The sequence below is a fragment of the Ochlerotatus camptorhynchus genome, unplaced genomic scaffold (genome assembly GCF_037179485.1).
Source record: "Ochlerotatus camptorhynchus isolate MF236.1 unplaced genomic scaffold, CSIRO-AGI_Acam_v1.1 ptg000130l, whole genome shotgun sequence".
NCBI lineage: Eukaryota > Metazoa > Arthropoda > Insecta > Diptera > Culicidae > Ochlerotatus > Ochlerotatus camptorhynchus.
The window spans coordinates 3,824,913-3,844,453 of record NW_027040620.1 but is presented as its reverse complement, the minus strand read 5'-3'; the positions used below and the strand labels follow the sequence as shown (position 1 = coordinate 3,844,453).

The following is a 19,541-nucleotide window of genomic DNA, read 5'->3' as shown; positions in this document are numbered from 1 at the left end:
CGTCTAGAGAAAATCGATATGTGTGGCGGCTTCCAGTTTCATAAAAAGTGAAAAATAATTTCAAAAGTCCATAAATATGGGTATTTTTGGAATTTGGGTCACGAATAGAGGCCAAAAATCAATTTTAACATAACTTTAACCTAACATTTACTTCCCAACAAACAATTGCCTATTGAAGAAACGACTTCTTGACTATTTTATATCACTTCATGCTTAATAATACTTGTACTAATTTAAATATTAACTTCTGTTCAGGCTTTGTTCACACAAATCTGGAGAATTTATTCAACTACAACATCGAAGTATTTGGTGTTGAATAAGGTGTGTCGAGAAGCTTCTCTTCGACTTACAAAAATTGTAACAGAGCTTATTCGATCAAATTTTTTATTATTCAGCGTTAATTAGACATCATTACTTCCTTAAACAGCGATGATATAAAGGTGTATATAGACGCTTGATTATTATGTGAAATAATGTTTCATTAGACACTATTCTACATTTATTAAACGATTATTAAATTACGGGATAATTTAACTTAAACTTAACTTAAACTTAACTTAAACTTAACTTAACTTCAAATAAATTTTAACTTAACTTTAAATAAACTTTAACATAACCTTTACTTAACTTTGCCTTAATTTTAACATAACTTAAATTTTAAGATAACTTTAACCTAACTTTAACTTAACTTTAACTTAACTTTAAATTTTAGCTTAAATTAAACATAACTTTAACATTAACATAACTTTAACTTAAACCGAACATTAACTTAACATATCTTTAACTTAACTTTAACTTAACGTAATTTGAACTTAAATTTAACATAACTTTATCCTAAAATTAACTGAACTTTAACTTAACTTAAGCATTAACTTTAACTTTAACTTAACTTTATTTTTAACATAACGTTAACTTAACTTAACTTAAATTTAACATAACTTTAACTTAACTTTAACTTAACTTTAATTTAACTTTAACTTAACTTTAACTTAACTTTAACTTAACTTTAACTTAACTTTAACTTAATTTTAACTTAACTTAAACTTAACTTTAACTTAACTTTAACTTAACTTTAACTTAACTTTAATTTAACTTTAACTTTAACTTAACTTTAACTTAACTTTAACTTAACTTTAACTTAACTTTAACTTAACTTTAACTTAACTTTAACTTAACTTTAACTTAACTTTAATTTAACTTTAACTTTAACTTAACTTTAACTTAACTTTAACTTAACTTTAACTTAACTTTAACTTAACTTTAACTTAACTTTAACTTAACTTTAACTTAACTTTAACTTAACTTTAACTTAACTTTAACTTAACTTTAACTTAACTTTAACTTAACTTTAACTTAACTTTAACTTAATTTTAACTTAAGATTAATTTAATTTAACTTAACTTTAACTTAACTTTAACTTAACTTTAACTTAATTTTAACTTATAATTAATTTAATTTAACTTAACTTTAACTTAACTTTAACTTAACTTTAACTTAACTTTAACTTAACTTTAATTTAACTTTAACTTTAACTTAACTTTAACTTAACTTTAACTTAACTTAACTTAAACTTAACTTAAATTTAACTTTAACTTAACTTTAACTTAACTTTAACTTAACTTTAACTTAACTTTAACTTAACTTTAACTTAACTTTAACTTAACTTTAACTGAACTTTAACTTAACTTTAATTTAACTTTAACTTTAACTTAACTTTAACTTAACTTTAACTTAACTTTAACTTAATTTTAACTTAAGATTAATTTAATTTAACTTAACTTTAACTTAACTTTAACTTAACTTTAACTTAACTTTAACTTAACTTTAACTTAACTTTAACTTAACTTTAACTTAACTTTAACTTAACTTTAACTTAACTTTAACTTAACTTTAACTTAACTTTAACTTAACTTTAACTTAACTTTAACTTAATTTTAACTTAAGATTAATTTAATTTAACTTAACTTTAACTTAACTTTAACTTAACTTTAACTTAACTTTAACTTAACTTTAACTTAACTTTAACTTAACTTTAACTGAACTTTAACTTAACTTTAATTTAACTTTAACTTTAACTTAACTTTAACTTAACTTTAACTTAACTTTAACTTAATTTTAACTTAAGATTAATTTAATTTAACTTAACTTTAACTTAACTTTAACTTAACTTTAACTTAACTTTAACTTAACTTTAACTTAACTTTAACTTAACTTTAACTTAACTTTAACTTAATTTTAACTTAAGATTAATTTAATTTAACTTAACTTTAACTTAACTTTAACTTAACTTTAAGTTAACTTTAACTTAACTTTAACTTAACTTTAACTTAACTTTAACTTAACTTTAACTTAATTTTAACTTAAGATTAATTTAATTTAACTTAACTTTAACTTAACTTTAACTTAACTTTAACTTAACTTTAACTTAATTTTAACTTATAATTAATTTAATTTAACTTAACTTTAACTTAACTTTAACTTAACTTTAACTTAACTCTAACTTAACTTTAATTTAACTTTAACTTTAACTTAACTTTAACTTAACTTTAACTTAACTTAACTTAAACTTAACTTAAATTTAACTTTAACTTAACTTTAACTTAACTTTAACTTAACTTTAACTTAACTTTAACTTAACTTTAACTGAACTTTAACTTAACTTTAATTTAACTTTAACTTTAACTTAACTTTAACTTAACTTTAACTTAACTTTAACTTAATTTTAACTTAAGATTAATTTAATTTAACTTAACTTTAACTTAACTTTAACTTAACTTTAACTTAACTTTAACTTAACTTTAACTTAACTTTAACTTAACTTTAACTTAACTTTAACTTAACTTTAACTTAACTTTAACTTAACTTTAACTTAACTTTAACTTAACTTTAACTTAACTTTAACTTAACTTTAACTTAACTTAACTTAAACTTAACTTAAATTTAACTTTAACTTAACTTTAACTTAACTTTAACTTAACTTTAACTTAACTTTAACTTAACTTTAACTTAATTTTAACTTAAGATTAATTTAAATTAACTTAACTTTAACTTAACTTTAACTTAACTTTAACTTAACTTAACTTAACTTTAACTTAACTTAACTTAAACTTAACTTAAATTTAACTTTAACTTAACTTAAACTTAACTTAAATTTAACTTTAACTTAACTTTAACTTAACTTTAACTTAACTTTAACTTAACTTTAACTTAACTTTAACTTAACTTTAACTTAACTTTAACTTAACTTTAACTTAACTTTAACTTAATGTTAACTTAACTTTAACTTAACTTTAACTTAACTTTAACTTAACTTTAACATAATTTTAACTTACCTTTAACTTAACTTTATCTTAAACATAAATTAACTTAACTTTATCTTAACATAAACATAACTGTAACTTACCTTTAACTTAACTTAAACATAACCGTAACTTAACTCTAGCTTAATTTTAACGTAACATTAACTAAATTTTAACTTTTGTTTTAACAAATGTTTATCTTACCATTAACATAACTTTAACTTTAACATAACAGAAACTTAACTTTAACTTTACTTTAACATAATTGTAGCATAAAATTAACATAACTCTAACTTAATTAGCCGAACTTTAACTTAACTTCAACATAATTTTAACTTAAATTTAGTTGTAACTTACTTAATTTAACTGAACATTGAAATACCTTTAACTTTTACTTAATTTTAATAAAAATTTAACTTAACTTTACCTTAAACATAAACATCGGGATCCGGCATCGGCATGCGTTGCATCGGTAAGGATTCCTCCAGCGGATCAGTGGAAGCAGCCGGCGTAATTAGTGGAAGCAGTCGGCTGAAAAAAAGTTTTTTAAAAAATCATCAAATTTTTTCATCTGTCAATTTGTAATTAATTTCAATTTGTAATTAATTTCCAAAATTGATCTGCTGGAGGAATCCGGCTGAGTTATGCATCCTAACTGATGCAACGCATCAATCAGGATGCTCAACTCAGCCGGATTCCTCCAGCGGATCAATTTTGGAAAACAATAAATTACATCAAAATTGATCCGCCGGACGAATCCGGATGAATTAAACATCCTTATTGATGCGTTGCATCAGTAAGAATGTTTAACTCAGCCGGATTCCTCCAGCGAATCAATTTTTAATAATAATTACACTTAATATCAAACTGTTCAGTACTTACCATCAACTTTGCCATCGGAGGCAAATTTCACGACGCGGATAAACGCGTCTATACACGCACGATATGAAAAAACGACTGACCACGTAATCAGTCGCCGCGAAAAAAATCACAAAAAAATTGCTAAGTTCCATCCGCCATTTGGTCGCCCGGCGGATGAAATTACTCTAGCGGGGCGAGTCGCCTTTCGTCCGGATCCCGGAGCGCCATTTGGTAGCCCGGCGCATGAAATTACTCTAGCGGGGCGAGTCGCCCTTCGTCCGCATTCCGAACAAAGGGCGAACGATCAGTCTTCAAGTCGCTCAATGTCAAATGACGTCACTTTTTCGCCGGCAATTCGTGTGGGTGGCGAAGTTACGGGGCGAAATACGAAAGCGTATCAAAATCCACCTACTACGAAACGTCATTCATTTGGTAGGACGGCTTGCGACAGACATCCTGAATTTTGTGAGTTGAAAATTTTCTAATTTTATCCTTGTTTATCTGCAATTAAAAGGTTTTCTAATATTTCAGCCTCACGTACAGCTCCGTTCATATAAAATCGCTAGAAAATGTCTGCCTGGAGAGCCGCTGGTTTGAAGTAAGTAGCTCGAAAATAAGATGTTTCCATTCCGGCTAGATGCAATGCAGCTTGCGCCTTACGTAACCTCTTACGAAGATTTTCTCGTCGGAACTTCTGGACGAACTGGTTTGTAATGAAAATCACAATTTGGTTGTCCTTTCTAGCTACATAAACTACTCGAACATATGTGCCCGTCTGGTACGCAAAGCTCTGAAGCAGGAGCATCAAGCTACCGCTATCCGACGAGACGAGTCCCACATTAAGTTCACCAAATGGATCAACGGAAAACCAGAAAGTGAGTATCAGCAGTTTCGTTGCATTCTGCTAGTCTTTCTATTGTTTCTAGGTTTAACGAACAGCGGTTTTGCAATATATATACAATTTACTGTATCTCTACTTAATTTCAGCTGAAAAGTAAACAGCTCTGTATAGCATTCAGCTGTACATTCTTCTTTGGGATATAAACATAGGGGATTGTAAGTTTCAGGTGGCCCCTAGTACTAACAAAGTTGTGTGCCTCTCGCTAACAGATTTTGCTATCCTGGATTAAAATTCTGAAACATTTCGGTCTTACTGTTTGTCCTTAAAGTAACAAAACTCTCAAAATGTATGAAATATGATTCCATACCATACTAGATCCCTTGATTTGAAATACTGTCATGCAGCTTGAAGCACTTTTCAAATGCTTCATCAATGAAGGATTGTTGAAATATTTCTTTACTAATGCTTTTCTTTCATTTTTCCATCTTTTAATCCTCAGAGGTCATCGTTGAAAGCACGAAGTAAATCCGGATGTTAAGAAACTGTCTTTAGATTTGTTCGATAATAAAAAAAGTGAAGATTCTCCGATGAAGGAAAGGTAAATTTTTATACTTTTATTTATCAAAACATCAATGTCCGTAATTCGAAAGAAAGCCATGATTCCATCACCGCAAGTTAAACATATATATATTTAAATAACTAAGCTGTAGTTCAATCAATGCGTTTAGGTCCCTCGCCAACTTTTGTGTTAATGAGATATTTCAAGAGATTTTTCCCGTTGGCAGTAAATTGCTGATCCACTTTCGGCAGTGTGGCTATATCGACCGGAATGCCCTTGATGTATTCCGGATCACCGAGTTTATCATTGGGAAAAACTTGATTCACTACTCCCAGCACCTCAGGGACATCCTTTTCCAGTAGATAAAGGCACGCGTTTGGACCGGCATCGAATGTATAGGCCACTCGGATTTCTTTCTTTAACGCGTTGAACTGATGCACCATGTTGACGACGGCAAATGAGACATCGTTCATGTAAACACATGGTGGATAAGTGTCCAGGCAAACCGCGTGAAATTGATTACTATCCTGCATGGTGATTCTTCCGAAGGTATCAAAGTCCTTTTGGTGCAAGGCCTATCAAATTTCAAACTGATTAGTACTCGATCATATTAATCGGTAGGATATTATTGTTACAAACAGGCATGGAAAATCATTTGCATTCATTTCGTGCATTCATTTACATTCATTTACCTCTAACCTTTTTCATCAACAAAATTCCGCAAAATAATGTATAGAGCTTTTGTAGGTTTTGTTATAAACTACAACTTTTGTAAACAACTCAAACCCGTATCTCTTATGTATGACGAACCAGAGCAAACAGAAGCCACTACTGTTTTTCAGTGAATGCAATTCACATTCACTGAAAAACAGTAACAAGTTCTGCCCGTTCTAATTCGTGATGCATAAGATCTACAGATTTGAGTTATGGGCAAAAGTTGTAGCTAATAACAAAACCTACTAAAGCTCTATACATCATTTTGCAGATTGCTGTTGATGAAAAAAGTTAGAGGCAAATGAATGTAAATGATTGCATGAAATGAATGTAAATGATTTTCCATGCCTGGTTACAAACCTCTACCAAATCCTTGGTGTGTTGGGGGACGCACGTCTTTACGCGGTACTTTAACAGTTTGGACGTTTTGACGCTAGTCGACATCCCTCCGGTGGAACTAGTTTTCTTTCGTGCATCATTCACCACTAGGATGATGATTCGCATTTCCGGCCAAAAGTCATGTGGAACCAGTTGAACGGCTAAGGAATCGCTACCATCCGGAAGTTCCCCTTTGCGCCACTGCACAAATCCAGAGTGCAAACTACGACATGCTGAGCCGCTTCCCTGGCGTGCAATGGAGCTGATCTCTTCGTTTTCGATTCCGTAAAGGCAGGCAAGGGTGTAAACTGGAACGTACGAAATAATGAGAAACTTGAAACCATTTCAGAACAAAACCAATTTTCTCACCTAAACAAGCATATCCGGAGGCACTCGAAGCTAGCCCAGCGGCAGTGGGGAAATTATTTTCAGTCTTAACGTGTACATTCCATTTCAGTAGTTCCGGCTTGCATTTGTTAGATGCTTTCGCTCGTTTTTTAACTGTAAAAATCAAATGTTAAGGTAAGTTTTTTTTTTGTATTGCCTGTTTTCTGTCGTTTGTCGGTGTGGATCTGATCAATTTTATCAACGGTAGTAAAAACCAAAATTTTAAAATAATATAAATAATTTATCTAGATAAAAATAACTTGTCCAGAAAAGATCAGACACGAACCAACTCATGAATTTTACACGCTTGTTCGTGGCTTAGATAAACGTTTTCCGCGAACAAGAAGACAATTCAGTGCCAACATTTCAAAGGGGCGTAATTGCATTTGTAAACAATTGCTTTAGCCGTCGATTTCTCGCGAATAAAAGCTCACTCATTAAAAATAATGACACCACCAGGTAGAGGAATGTTTCCTCTACCAGCTAGCATTGTAATTTTGTGGAGGTAAGATTTAATTCGCGAGAAATTGACGGCTAAAGTTATTGTTTACAAAAGCAATTACACCCCTTTTAAATGTTGGCACTGAATTGTCAGTGGTGTGCTTTGAGCATAAATTTCATGGTAATTTCTATGGTCATTCATGTCAGTTTGTCGGTGTTTATATCACCGACAAACCAACATGAATGACCTTAGAAAAAACAATTAAATTTCTAACCAAAGCACACTACTGACATCTGTCTCCGTGTTCGCGGGAAATATGTCTACTATGTGAACCCGCATGCAAAAGTTATAAATTGGTTCGTGTCTGATCTATTCTGGACAAATTATTTTTATCAAGATAAAAAAAAAAACTGTGATTTTGACAGTTCGGATCAGTGCACATTTAAATCGACCGTTTACGATTTTCGGACATAAGTCAGAATGAAGTGTCATGTCGGTTTGTCGGTGGTAATACATCAACGAATGCCTAAAAAAACGTGTATTGCCGTTCATTTGGTTCCACCGGGGCCCCATCAAGTTTTGGACATATTTGACGATTTGCCACTACCGATATTGTATCTATCTTGTGAAATATTGTATATATTTTCTTCTTAAAACGTTTTATTCTAAACCAAACAGATTCTATGATACATCCGATTGAAAGCGTACCGATTGTAAATTGGCAGGGTTTTAGTAAAATGCTACAATTCCCAACATAAAGCCGTGGGAAAGAGCTTGCCTTACTGCAGTAGATGAGAAAGCTATTCATCAGCTTGAATTTTACTGGGTTTATTTCCACGTAGTGTAAAAGACACTAACGAAGCTATTCTTGCATTTGTGGAAAGTCAAAATGACGGGTTAATTTAATGGTTGATGCTTGGAGAGTTCTTAATATTTTGGAAATCATTGGAGAAATTTGGAAATTCGGAGAAAATCAGAACCTGAGAGTCTTACTCAAAATTAAAAAAAATAATAATAATGGAAAACTATGTCAAGGCCAACTTAGAACAGACCAGTCCTAAAATCTGCGGACTTTAAAATACAGATTCCGGTCTTCAATAAATCCAGCTAGTTCACTTGTTTCGCTGACGACCTGGGTTTTGTCGAAAGAAGTTCCAGGCGGTAGCAGAGGAGACAACCTATACCAGGATGAAACGTTGGATTTAAGGTGAGTACGTTTGAAACAAAGTATTTGTTGGTTGGAGAAACCGAGAGCTATGTAGGGCTCGCATATGCAGAAGTGTGATAATCGACGGCAACGAATTCGAGGTGGTTGATGAATTTGTGACGTCGGTAAACTTCGTCCCCGTACTAAGTGTACCATGCACAAACTGCTGATAAGACTGGTAGTCCTCTACGGGCACGAGACGTGGATAATAATCGAGAAGGCCTGCAACAGCGATGCTTTCATCTGATATTCCACTGGCCAGTGCGCATAAAGAGCAATTGGCTTCAGTCTTTTTGGATATTAAGGGCGCATTTGATTCAGTTTCCATAGACAGACTGTCTGACAGTAGTGGATTACTCGGTATTTTGAATAATTTCTGTCAGAAAAACAAATGACCTTCAATCTAGGGCAACTGACAACTTCTAGAATTAGCTACATGGGCTTACCTCAAGGTTCATGTTTAAGTCCCTTACTTTATAATTTCTATGTCAAATATATAGATAACTGCTTAGATAATCGATGCACGCTTAGACAGCTTGCAGACGATGCCGTGGTTCCCCCACTTTTATACAATTTTTTACAATTTTTTTAAGTTTACTGACTTTTTCAGCTGTTCAAAAACCCAGTAAAAAATTACCGAACAGGGAGGCCGTGATTTTGTGTGTACTTAGAACTACTGCTGTTTAAAATGTAAATTCAAGCATTACTGATATTTGGCTCCGCAAAGTGTCACACATGACTGCTTAGTTTAATAAATGTACTAGTAAAAAAATGCACGATCTGAGTTAGTTGGCGAAACATTGCGGGTCATTATTCAGGTCAAATCTTGAAGGACGTTGGACCAGAAAAAGTATGTAAGGATAAAAGCTAGTGGCATCACGATTGAGTTGAAAGCTGCAATGTTGTTGCAAATGTTGCGAAGATTTACTATAATGCCGACCAGTGTCGCTCAGTTCATATACAACTTGAATTTGAATTGGGATGAATGTCTTGGACATCGATCACAGTTTTAAAATACCTAATATGAATTCATAAAACCAATTAGATAAACGGAACAAGCATTAAATGTATACAAACAACCTTCGGTAAACTCGGTAAAGCCGCAGCTACAAAGCAAGACCATGATGGTTGGGTTCGATTCCCGGTCGCTCTAGGAATGTTTGGGTTGGGCATAGAGTATGATTATACTTGCCACGAAATTATACTAATGCAGAAAGCTATCAATTAATAACTGTGGAAGTGCATCTAGAACACTAAGTTGAGAGCACGCAATAAGCTAATATGCGATAAACAATAAGCTTGAAATGCGAAAAAGAAGAAGATGAGACAACCTTCAACATGCAAAGGAAGCTTCAGCAATTATAATCGTAGAATTCTAGAATCACAATCGTGTAAATTAATATATGACAACACTCAGCTGCAACTCTTGTCAAGAGTAATGCTAAAATAATACCAATTACAGAACCCATCAACATGGTCATTGCCGCAGTTTCATTAGAGGTCCTCATAACTTTGATGATTTACCTCTTCAAGAAGCTGCAACTTCGTCTCGTACTTTATAAATTAAAATAATTGGGGAAAGGGAGGCAATTTTGGGCACCTTAAAAAAAAATCACCACTAATCATACAAAATTCAGTGGAAAACTCGAATGAAGTTTAATCAAATAGATAGTTTTAAAGCCTATTTAAATCATGAATACAAATTGAACATTTAAAGTAAACTTTTGAATCTTATGAAAGAAGATTTTAAAAAATGTTCGTTTTGTAACCGAAATTAAACCGTTGAGGTAAAACGAGCACCCTGTAGGGGTGGTATGAGCGACCTTGTAAACAACCGGTAAGTGTTCTCTTGAGGCTTTATGAAGGGTCAACGTTGAACAGTTTTAGCACAAACAGACATAACACATTGACTGTTTTTCATTATGAAACATTCTCGCTAAAACACTACCACCATCTGTTGAGTATACTGTGATGGGCAGTACGCTTAACAGATAGCGGTAGTGTGTAAACGTCAAACGCAAAGGCATTTACTATGCGCACCACAGGTGGCGGTACTTCCAACTAAAAAAACATTTAAATTGACCGTTAAATGCGTGTTCGATGAACAACTTGTTTGTCTGTGGTTTTAGCATAACAATATATCAAGAGCAAATTTTCATTATGTCGTAAGTAACATTCGCACCGATCCGAGAAAAATAAAGTTTTGTTTTGATGACCGAAAAGTTATTCCTATTTCCAATTAAACACATATAATCTCATAGTGATAGCAATGTTTAACATATTCAGCCGGGTTTTAATCATACAAAGGCAAATCGCTAGCTTTCATGCTAAGAAATACTGGTTTTTGAGTCAAAAGTTATTATACGTCGTTTGGTGGCCCCTATTGTTACTTAAGTCAAAGTGTATTTACCAGGATATTCGGGAGAATTATCAATTACGTCTCCTTACGTGCAGCCCATTCATCATTTTAGGACCACCGAAATCATCTTAGCAACAAACAGTTCGATTTATTCACTTTAATAATGAGAAAGCGAAACGACGAACGTACACTTTTCACGGGTTTCTCAGCGCTGTTACTTAAGTCAAACGGCATCTCCAAAGAAATTGGGTGACTTAAGTAACATCGAAAACTATTTTGATCGGAAGGTGATTACGTCAAAAAGCAATTTGACTGGTAAATAAATTTAAAAATGGGATTTGATCCTATATTCGGACAGTATATAGTGTAATAGCAGGAGAATCGATTGACACTGATAGCTCGACTTTGTTTACCTTTGTTACATTCGACGTAATGAAAATTTGCTCTTGATATAAAAGGAATAATTGTTTTCTGTAAATAAAATTTAAGAAGTACTGTCTATTAGCTATATTTTTTCAGTCTTGTGAATGACTGATTTTTTTTTTTTCAAAGCAGCTGCAAAACGTGCTTTTATATGATTCAGTAATATTTATGAAAGGAATAATGCAAAAATGAAGAATTTATGATATAATACCAGTGGTGCTCATGTTGCCCCGAATGGACTTAAGTAATATTTTGTTAAGAAAATCTTTAGTGTTTATTAAAAACTAGAAATATAAGAAATCAATGACCATTTGTTAATCTGCTGAAGGAATATCAACGATAAGTTATAAGAAACTGCTGATAGAACTTATTTTCTGATTCAGAAGTCTTATAACATTTTTTTACATTTTTCGGATATTTGTACTAGAGAAAAGTAATTTTTAGACTAAAATGAAATGGATAGTTCAAGTGGCGTGGCAACATTGCCCAATTGGCCTTTTGCTCCACATTCCCCTACTTATCATTGGATGTGATGCAACGCCCATCATGCGATATGCAGCAGTTCGGGAATCATCAATAGAGGTGAACATTGTTTATATCATTTATCAGCATAATATTGATATACATATGTAAGGTAAGCTCCCCGACATTCATTGCTTGCAATAAGGGAAGAAGCGTTGAATCTAACATTTGGTAGTTCAACACTCTCGGAACGAATAGTAAATTAGCAAGTATCGGATGACATATCTTTTTCGGATCGAAGCTGTAGTTTTTTAGCTATTATACTTAAGGACTTTTAAGAGAAGTACTGAACAAGTAAAAAAAATGATCATGATGTGTTGGAAAAAAATTAAAAATATCAAATCTCACCAAAGCCCAAGATCAAGCTTGATTTTCGTAGACAAAAATCAACAAGCAAACAACTTCGGTTGATATCGCAAGCTGTGATGTCGCAGCTCGGAATATCAAGCTAACTTACTAAACTCTCCAAACTGCACATTAAAAGCGCTTCATAAATTTGGTTAATTTTTACTAACTTGTTCTATTCCTTGTACAATTTATTAATTTATTAGTGTTTAATTTATTGTTCCATTCTTGTTCAATTTATTATGTACTATTGTGATAGAAAATACTGTTTTTGTTTGTCGTAAAATGATCGTAAAATCGTGTAATGTCACTTGCACTCTTTATTGCTGTCAAAAAAGAAACGAGAAAATTATGATACATTTTATGAAAAGTTTTAAATATCACACTCAAAACTCCATATTTGTAAACAACATTGCTCCTTTGCATGAAAATAAGTACAAATTTGCATGAATGAATGTTTACATCACAATTAAAATTCGGATTTTTTTGCTGTGTATTACTCTTTAATCAGGATCGTTTTATCTATCGTTCAGAATCATAAGGGCCGAACTTCGGTTCTCTTTTATCAATAACTTGGCTAGATTAACATTTCTCGGTACGTTTGCTGTTGCCTTTGCTAGCCAGCAAAATCTTTTGCATCACAGTATTGGTACAATTTTGGAAAAATGAGTTAACGTCGTTGTCTCGTAGCTAAAAAAATAAAACATATTTCCTATCATACTCACTCTCTGCAAGGCATCGCAACAGCCGAGGATTGTCGAACGATTCTTCCTTTCCATTCAGAACGATCTTATTTTCGGTAAAGCTTTCGCACGTGCTGACCGTCGTTTTTGTACAAAGCTGAAATAAATTTACATTTCCGATGAGCGCATCATTTATCATCCATACCTATCTAATGAAACGAGATTTTCTCTTACGTGATCAGCGGACAACGTAGCACTAACGGAGTCATTCAGCGGTAAAATGAGGTCTTCATCGCGCTTTCCCCCTATTCGATGGATGGAACATTACCAGCTCGAATAACCATCATTGTTATCAAATGTTTAATTGTTAACGTTCACCGATACTTACAGTACTTTATTACCGCTATGTTTACAGGAGCAATGCAGGTTACAGAGAGCATTCTAAGGGACTGTTTTGGATTTAACCGACTACGTGGCTACAAGAATTAGATATAACGCAGCAAGCGATCACACAACGCATCCGTTTTTAGGAAGAACAGCTTAAACACTGTTTACAAGGTTCATAATAAATTTCTCTTTCAGCTTTCTTTATTTCGATATTCTGGAATGTAAACAGCCGGTGGTATGTGATAATGTATATACGACCAGCCAGGAGTAACGCTTGCTTGATGTGTGTGTATTGATATTTCAGTATAATATCAACTGTTTGCGGTTGTTGTGCGTATGATAGGTTTTATAGTACGTTCAGACTACAGAGTTATAACATGTTATAGCGCTATCTTGATGGTGGTTTCTGTGTTGCAATTATTTGACAACCGTTATAACATGTTATAACTCTCCAGTCTGGACAGCGTTTTATACGAGGCAGGAGTGTGCTGTCAACGGATCATTTATGAACGACTTTGATTCCAATCAAAACTAATCTAAAATATTGTAAATGAATAAAAAAGTCGAAACTCTTTACATGTTTTCTCAGAAGTTATGTCAAGAAATACCACAGTTTTATCAAAATACTTGCACACGGTTTAGATTACCGAAGTCGGTAAAATTTTACTGGGTTTTCAAACAGCTGAGTTTTCGGTAATCAACACAGTAGTTTTTAATTTAATGAAAACTCCGTAAACCGCAGAATCTCTGAACTATCAAAAATTACTGTATAAGTTAGTAAAGAAATTGCTGTCTATATCAGTAATTTATTTGTTTTAATTTATTTTTGCTGAGTTTTTCAATGTTTTTATTCCAGTATTTTGGTGAATAAGACAGAAAATTGATCAAAAAAGTAGTAATGATTTTTTTTTTTGGTTTTATACGATGGATAGGATTAAAATGTTTCTAATTTTTATACGATTATTATATGGGGACTGAGATTAACATGTTTAACGCTTCCTGGTGGTTCGGCCGGTTGGTGGCTCTCTTCGTGAGCCGGATTGCGTGTCCAAGTGTGGAGTTCAACAGCAGGTAATGTTAGTGAATTGTTCAGCTTGAAAATCAGTAAAACATCTGGAAGTCGTTGCAGGAGTGCATAAACTGTCCAATTCCGGGTGAGTTTCTACACTCATTCGTTGGCTTCCAGATGTTTCATTTATTTTCACAAAGATTTTCTATTATAACACAGAGATTTCCAAATAAGTTCGAGGTAAGTGCGCGATATGAAACGGAGGAGGATAGCGCAAGCAAGTTGACTTACGGGTGAGATCAGCAATTATGGAATTTCGTTCGATGACTGTTCAGTAAAACATAATGGATACTGTAAACTCGGTACTCTATTTTACTGAGTTTAAGTCATTCACCGTAAAGCTGTTATTTTATGGAAAATTCAGTACTTGCTATTACAGTTTGTCGCAAAAGCTACTGAACATCAGTAGATTTAATAAAAGTAGCTGAATGTTCAGTATATTTTGTGATTTACAGTTCGAAAACTGTAAAAAAATAATTACCGAACAGAAAAGCCGTGATTAAGTGTGAGTGTCTGAATTTCATAATCCCTGGGCATTGGCAAAACCTTGAGGTAGCTTGTAAACTACCAGATCTCAGGAACAAAAAAAAAAAACAAGCATATAATAATGCGTGTATGATAAAAAAATAGATAGAAATAAAGAAACGGTTATTTAAAGCTAATTTTAATAACAACTTTATAATTGAAAATATACAAATGTAAATAAATGTGTGATGTACACTGCCTATAACCGCATATCAGTCCCATATGGATTTTCGTCAATTTTGAGATAACACCGCTATCCACTATCAATTGGTATCTACTTTCATATTATGTGATAAAACTATGGACTTTGCTCATGAAAAATATGAAAACAAATCAAGTCAGCTTGTCACATGAAGCAAAGTAATCGCATATCAGTCCCATCCTAAAATTCAATCGTCCATAGTTCAAGTTAAAGTTCTGCTTTTCGAATCGCCATATTTTTCGCTTATATAACAGAATATGCAAGCTTCATTGTGATAGATTTTAACTTAAAAAATATCAATAAATTTACTATGATTTTTCAAATATTTACATGTAAATTGCACTTCGTAACTTCGACTGCCATTTTCTCAATGCCTACTTTTTCCATATGGGACTGATATGCGATTATAGGCAGTTTACCGGAAAATAAAAGACCAGGATGCAAAATTTATCACAATTAAATATAATGTATGTAAGTAGCCACCATCCTAGCTTGGGTCTTGCCCTGCATGCGGCTCCACTCAACAGCAAGATCAAATTCCGTCATCATTCTGAATTCAACATACTGCTGTATGAAGGGCCAAAAAGGGTTGGACGGGCCCATAAGCAGAGGCACTTACGCGAAACCCGCGGGAATAAGAGAATCTCCTTCCAACAATATGATCCAACAAAATGAATAACGAAATTCGCAATACATGTTGAGCTTTCCACGGGATGGTTTGTTAAAGAAGAGCGCGTCAAATTCATTGCAACTGTTGGAGTGAAATGTAACTATCTAAAATGACAGTACACATTCCCTCCTAGACTCCGGTTGGCACTCCACTCCATTGTCCAGTTACAACTTCAATGATGCCCTGATGCTCCCTCCCCTCCCAGTATTTATTGTAATTTACATTATGAATTTATATATAATCATGTGATATATCAAGAGCAAATTTTCATTACGTCGAAAGTAACAAAGGTAAACAAAGTCGAGCTATCAGTGTCAATCGATGCTCCTGCTATTACACTATATACTGTCCGAATATAGGATCACATCCCATTTTTAAATTTATTTACCAGTCAAATTGCTTTTTGACGTAATCACCTTCCAATCAAAATAGTTTTCGATGTTACTTAAGTCACCCGAATTCTATGGAGATGCCGTTTGACTTAAGTAACAGCGCTGAGAAACCCGTGAAAAGTGTACGTTCGTCGTTTCGCTTTCTCATTATTAAAGTGAATAAATCGAACTGTTTGTTGCTAAGATGATTTCGGTGGTCCTAAAATGATGAATGGGCTGCACGTAAGGAGATATAATTGATAATTCTCCCGAATATCCTGGTAAATAAACTTTGACTTAAGTAACAATAGGGGCCACCAAACGACGTATAATAACTTTTGACTTAAAAAATCAGTATTTTTAACATGAAAGCTTGCGAATTGCATTTGTATGATTAGAACCCTGCTATATATGTTAAACATTGCTATCACTATGAGATTATACGAGTTTAATTGAAAATAGGAATAACTTTTCGGTCATCAAAACAAAACTTTATTTTTCTCGGATTGGTGCGAATGTTACTTACGACATAATGAAAATTTGCTCTTGATATAATGTATATAAAATATGTAGTAGAATGAAAAATATAATAAAAAATAAAGATGTTTTACAAAATACAAATAACCTAGATTATTGGGTCCTATACACACACTTTTTGTTTTATGTGCCATGAAATTACATAATGCATAATTGTATGTTTTGAAAATATGATACTGAAGTATTGAATCAATAGACCGAAAATCGAGGTTATTTGGACATGAGATATTATATTTAAAAGGATACTACCAAACCGACCATCAAACGCACTGCCCACAAAAGCAGACACGTCCCCTCGAAAATGCAATCGAGGAATGTACAAGTACAATCCTCAACTGGAACGTACTCACCAAATCAATATATCCGGGAGCGCATTCCCGATGTCGTCAAACGGCAAAAAAGGGAACTCGGTGAGAAAATTTGTTATACGGAATTTTCACTGAAAACAACCGCGAATTTCACCATCTAACTGCGAAACACGTTCAGAAGCACTTTTGGTACACTTTCGATATCAATTTCTTTCGAAAAAACTTAATTATTTTTTTTTTGCAAAAATAGTTACAAGTGAACCAACATCAACACCGATCGTGCCAAGCTCTTTCACGCACCTTGCAGATATAATACAAATAAAACATTATCACTCGCGATGCCACAAATATCTGGTCCGAGAAAAAAAAATCAAACAACACAGAAAAAGCGAATTTATCACAATTAAATATAATGGACAGAAACTCATTGAATTGAATTCAACAAACGCTGTTTCAGTTTATCCCTTAAATGGATAGTGTAGCCATTTGGCAACATACCTTTGTTTGTCTTTAGACATGGTGAAACAACATTTTAATAGTAAGCGTATCACAAGAAAAAAAAAAATTCACCGCGAAAAAAAAAAAAAAAAAAACATGCATTTAAGGGTTATTTTTGAATACTGATGCAGAGTTTGATCTAACAGCTCATATAGGGGCAATGGCTCTAATGTTGGCCTATAGATCAAAGATTGGGCCCATCGCTAAAAATCTGCTATTTCTCAATTGTATCTAGATGATAGATAGGGACCTCCCTCAGCTCAGTCGGTAAAGGCGCAGCTACAAAGCCAGACCATGCAGGAGGTGGCTGTGTTCGATTCCCGGCCCGGTCTAGGAATTTTTCGGATTGGAAAATGTCTCGACTTCCCTGGGCATAGAAGTATGATTGGACTTGCCACACAATTATACCAATGCAAAAATGGTACAGGCATCCAAAGCTCTCAATTATTAACTGTGGAAGTGCATCTCGAACACTAAGTTGAGAGCACGCAATAAGCTAAATATGCGATAAGCAATAAGCTTGAAATGCGAAGAAGAAGAAAGAAGATCTAGATGAACGCGTCATTGGGACGGTACTAATGGATATTTTTGGTTGCTATTGAAAATTTAGTCGATTGCTGAATTTATGTATGGGCCCAAATTAGGGACACTTAGGCCGACATTACATACCCCCTACTATGTTGAATTCTCGACATAGCGCAATTATGAGTCCATAGTCTGTTCTCTGGGAATCCATCCTTAGTGGGTCTCTAATCTGATGGTCTAATCTTAGTGGTAAGGATTCTGATGGAGCGTTTATGTTTATTTTGTCCATGATGCTTGGTGCGCAGACAAACACCTTGCAAAAGATTTCCGGTAAATAATGCTAGTAAATTTAGTAGTACAGTGACCTCGTAAACTGTGAAGTCTTTTGTTGCCCGCATGATGAAACCAATTACCAATTATCAATGAACAAATAAGATGTATATGTATGCACATAATTTGAATGAACTTCAACAAGGGAAAATAACAAACAATTGATTATTATTAATAAGATTTTTTATGAGTACCGAAATCGTAAACGTGAACGTGAAACGTAAAACGTGCCCTATATTTCTCGAGAATGAAATCTCGGCCGCTTTGACTAATGCTACGTTTTCCTATGATTAAAGGGACATTCGAAGAAATACACATTTATTTAACGAAATAAATAATTCTGTCATAAACAATGTCATGATATCCAATACCACCGGATGCAACATTTTTTAATTCAATTTTTATTCAGCTGTTTAAAAAAAAAAGTATGGTTTCTGAGGTTAACTTTGCTGCGCATACAATCATCGATGAATAAAATCGATTATCGCAGTTGGGTCCTTATGATTCTGAACGCTAGAATATGGTTTATTCAAACTTGTAGCATTATCTTATATTCTCCGGTTGGATTTGAAGAGATGGGCGGAGAGAATGTTTTGAGCCAAATGAACTGTCAAAATCTTAGTCAATAGAACATTCCCATTAATTTTTTCCAAGGACTTCTTACTAGATTAAATTTGAGAGTATTGCAATAGAACAGCAATTCAATAACCAAAAACCCCACCGACCTCAGCTGGGATTGAACCCAGACCCATTGGGATGAGAAAGCAGTCACGCTTACCACTGCACCACCGGCGCCGGCTACTGTAAATTTATCAAACATCATGATTTTCATTGTTGTGAACCATGAATTCCGTTGTGATTTTATGGTAATCGACAAAAATGTCCAAAGTTTTGACTTATATTGATTTATATTGGATTTTTTTTTACGGGTATCTCTCCCTCTGAGTATTTCTAGTTTGAGCTAATAGTTAAAAGGATGCGAGTATTCATAAATTCAGTGCCAACATTTCAAAGGGGCGTAATTGCTTTTGTAAACAATGACTTTAGCCGTCAATTTCTCACGAATGAAATCTTACTTCTTTAAAATTACAATGCTAGC

The 19,541-nt window shown here is 33.3% G+C and overlaps 2 protein-coding genes across 3 annotated transcripts; one reads left to right on the top strand and one right to left on the bottom strand.

Annotated features, from left to right (window-relative positions):
- The first annotated feature begins 4,568 nt into the window (after positions 1-4,568).
- LOC135700247 (protein stunted-like) lies at positions 4,569-5,604 on the top strand. 2 transcript variants are annotated; one of them, XR_010517573.1, is made up of 5 exons: positions 4,575-4,625; positions 4,692-4,758; positions 4,905-5,035; positions 5,148-5,216; positions 5,501-5,604. XR_010517573.1 is itself a non-coding variant. In XM_065220692.1 (4 exons), the coding sequence occupies exons 2-4, from the start codon at positions 4,730-4,732 to the stop codon at positions 5,524-5,526; spliced, it is 186 nt and encodes a 61-aa protein (XP_065076764.1). In that variant the 5' UTR covers positions 4,569-4,625; positions 4,692-4,729; the 3' UTR covers positions 5,527-5,604. The 2 variants fall into 2 exon arrangements, 1 of the variants encoding a protein (XP_065076764.1); XM_065220692.1 differs by lacking the exon at positions 5,148-5,216 and having other exon boundaries at positions 4,569-4,625.
- A 41-nt stretch (positions 5,605-5,645) lies between these two features.
- Positions 5,646-13,637, bottom strand: Mvd (mevalonate diphosphate decarboxylase). The gene is made up of 6 exons (XM_065220689.1): positions 13,409-13,637; positions 13,255-13,325; positions 13,063-13,177; positions 7,022-7,153; positions 6,635-6,960; positions 5,646-6,135 (listed from the first exon to the last, which is right to left on the bottom strand). The coding sequence occupies exons 1-6, from the start codon at positions 13,458-13,460 to the stop codon at positions 5,713-5,715; spliced, it is 1,119 nt and encodes a 372-aa protein (XP_065076761.1). The 5' UTR covers positions 13,461-13,637; the 3' UTR covers positions 5,646-5,712.
- Positions 13,638-19,541: the final 5,904 nt, after the last annotated feature.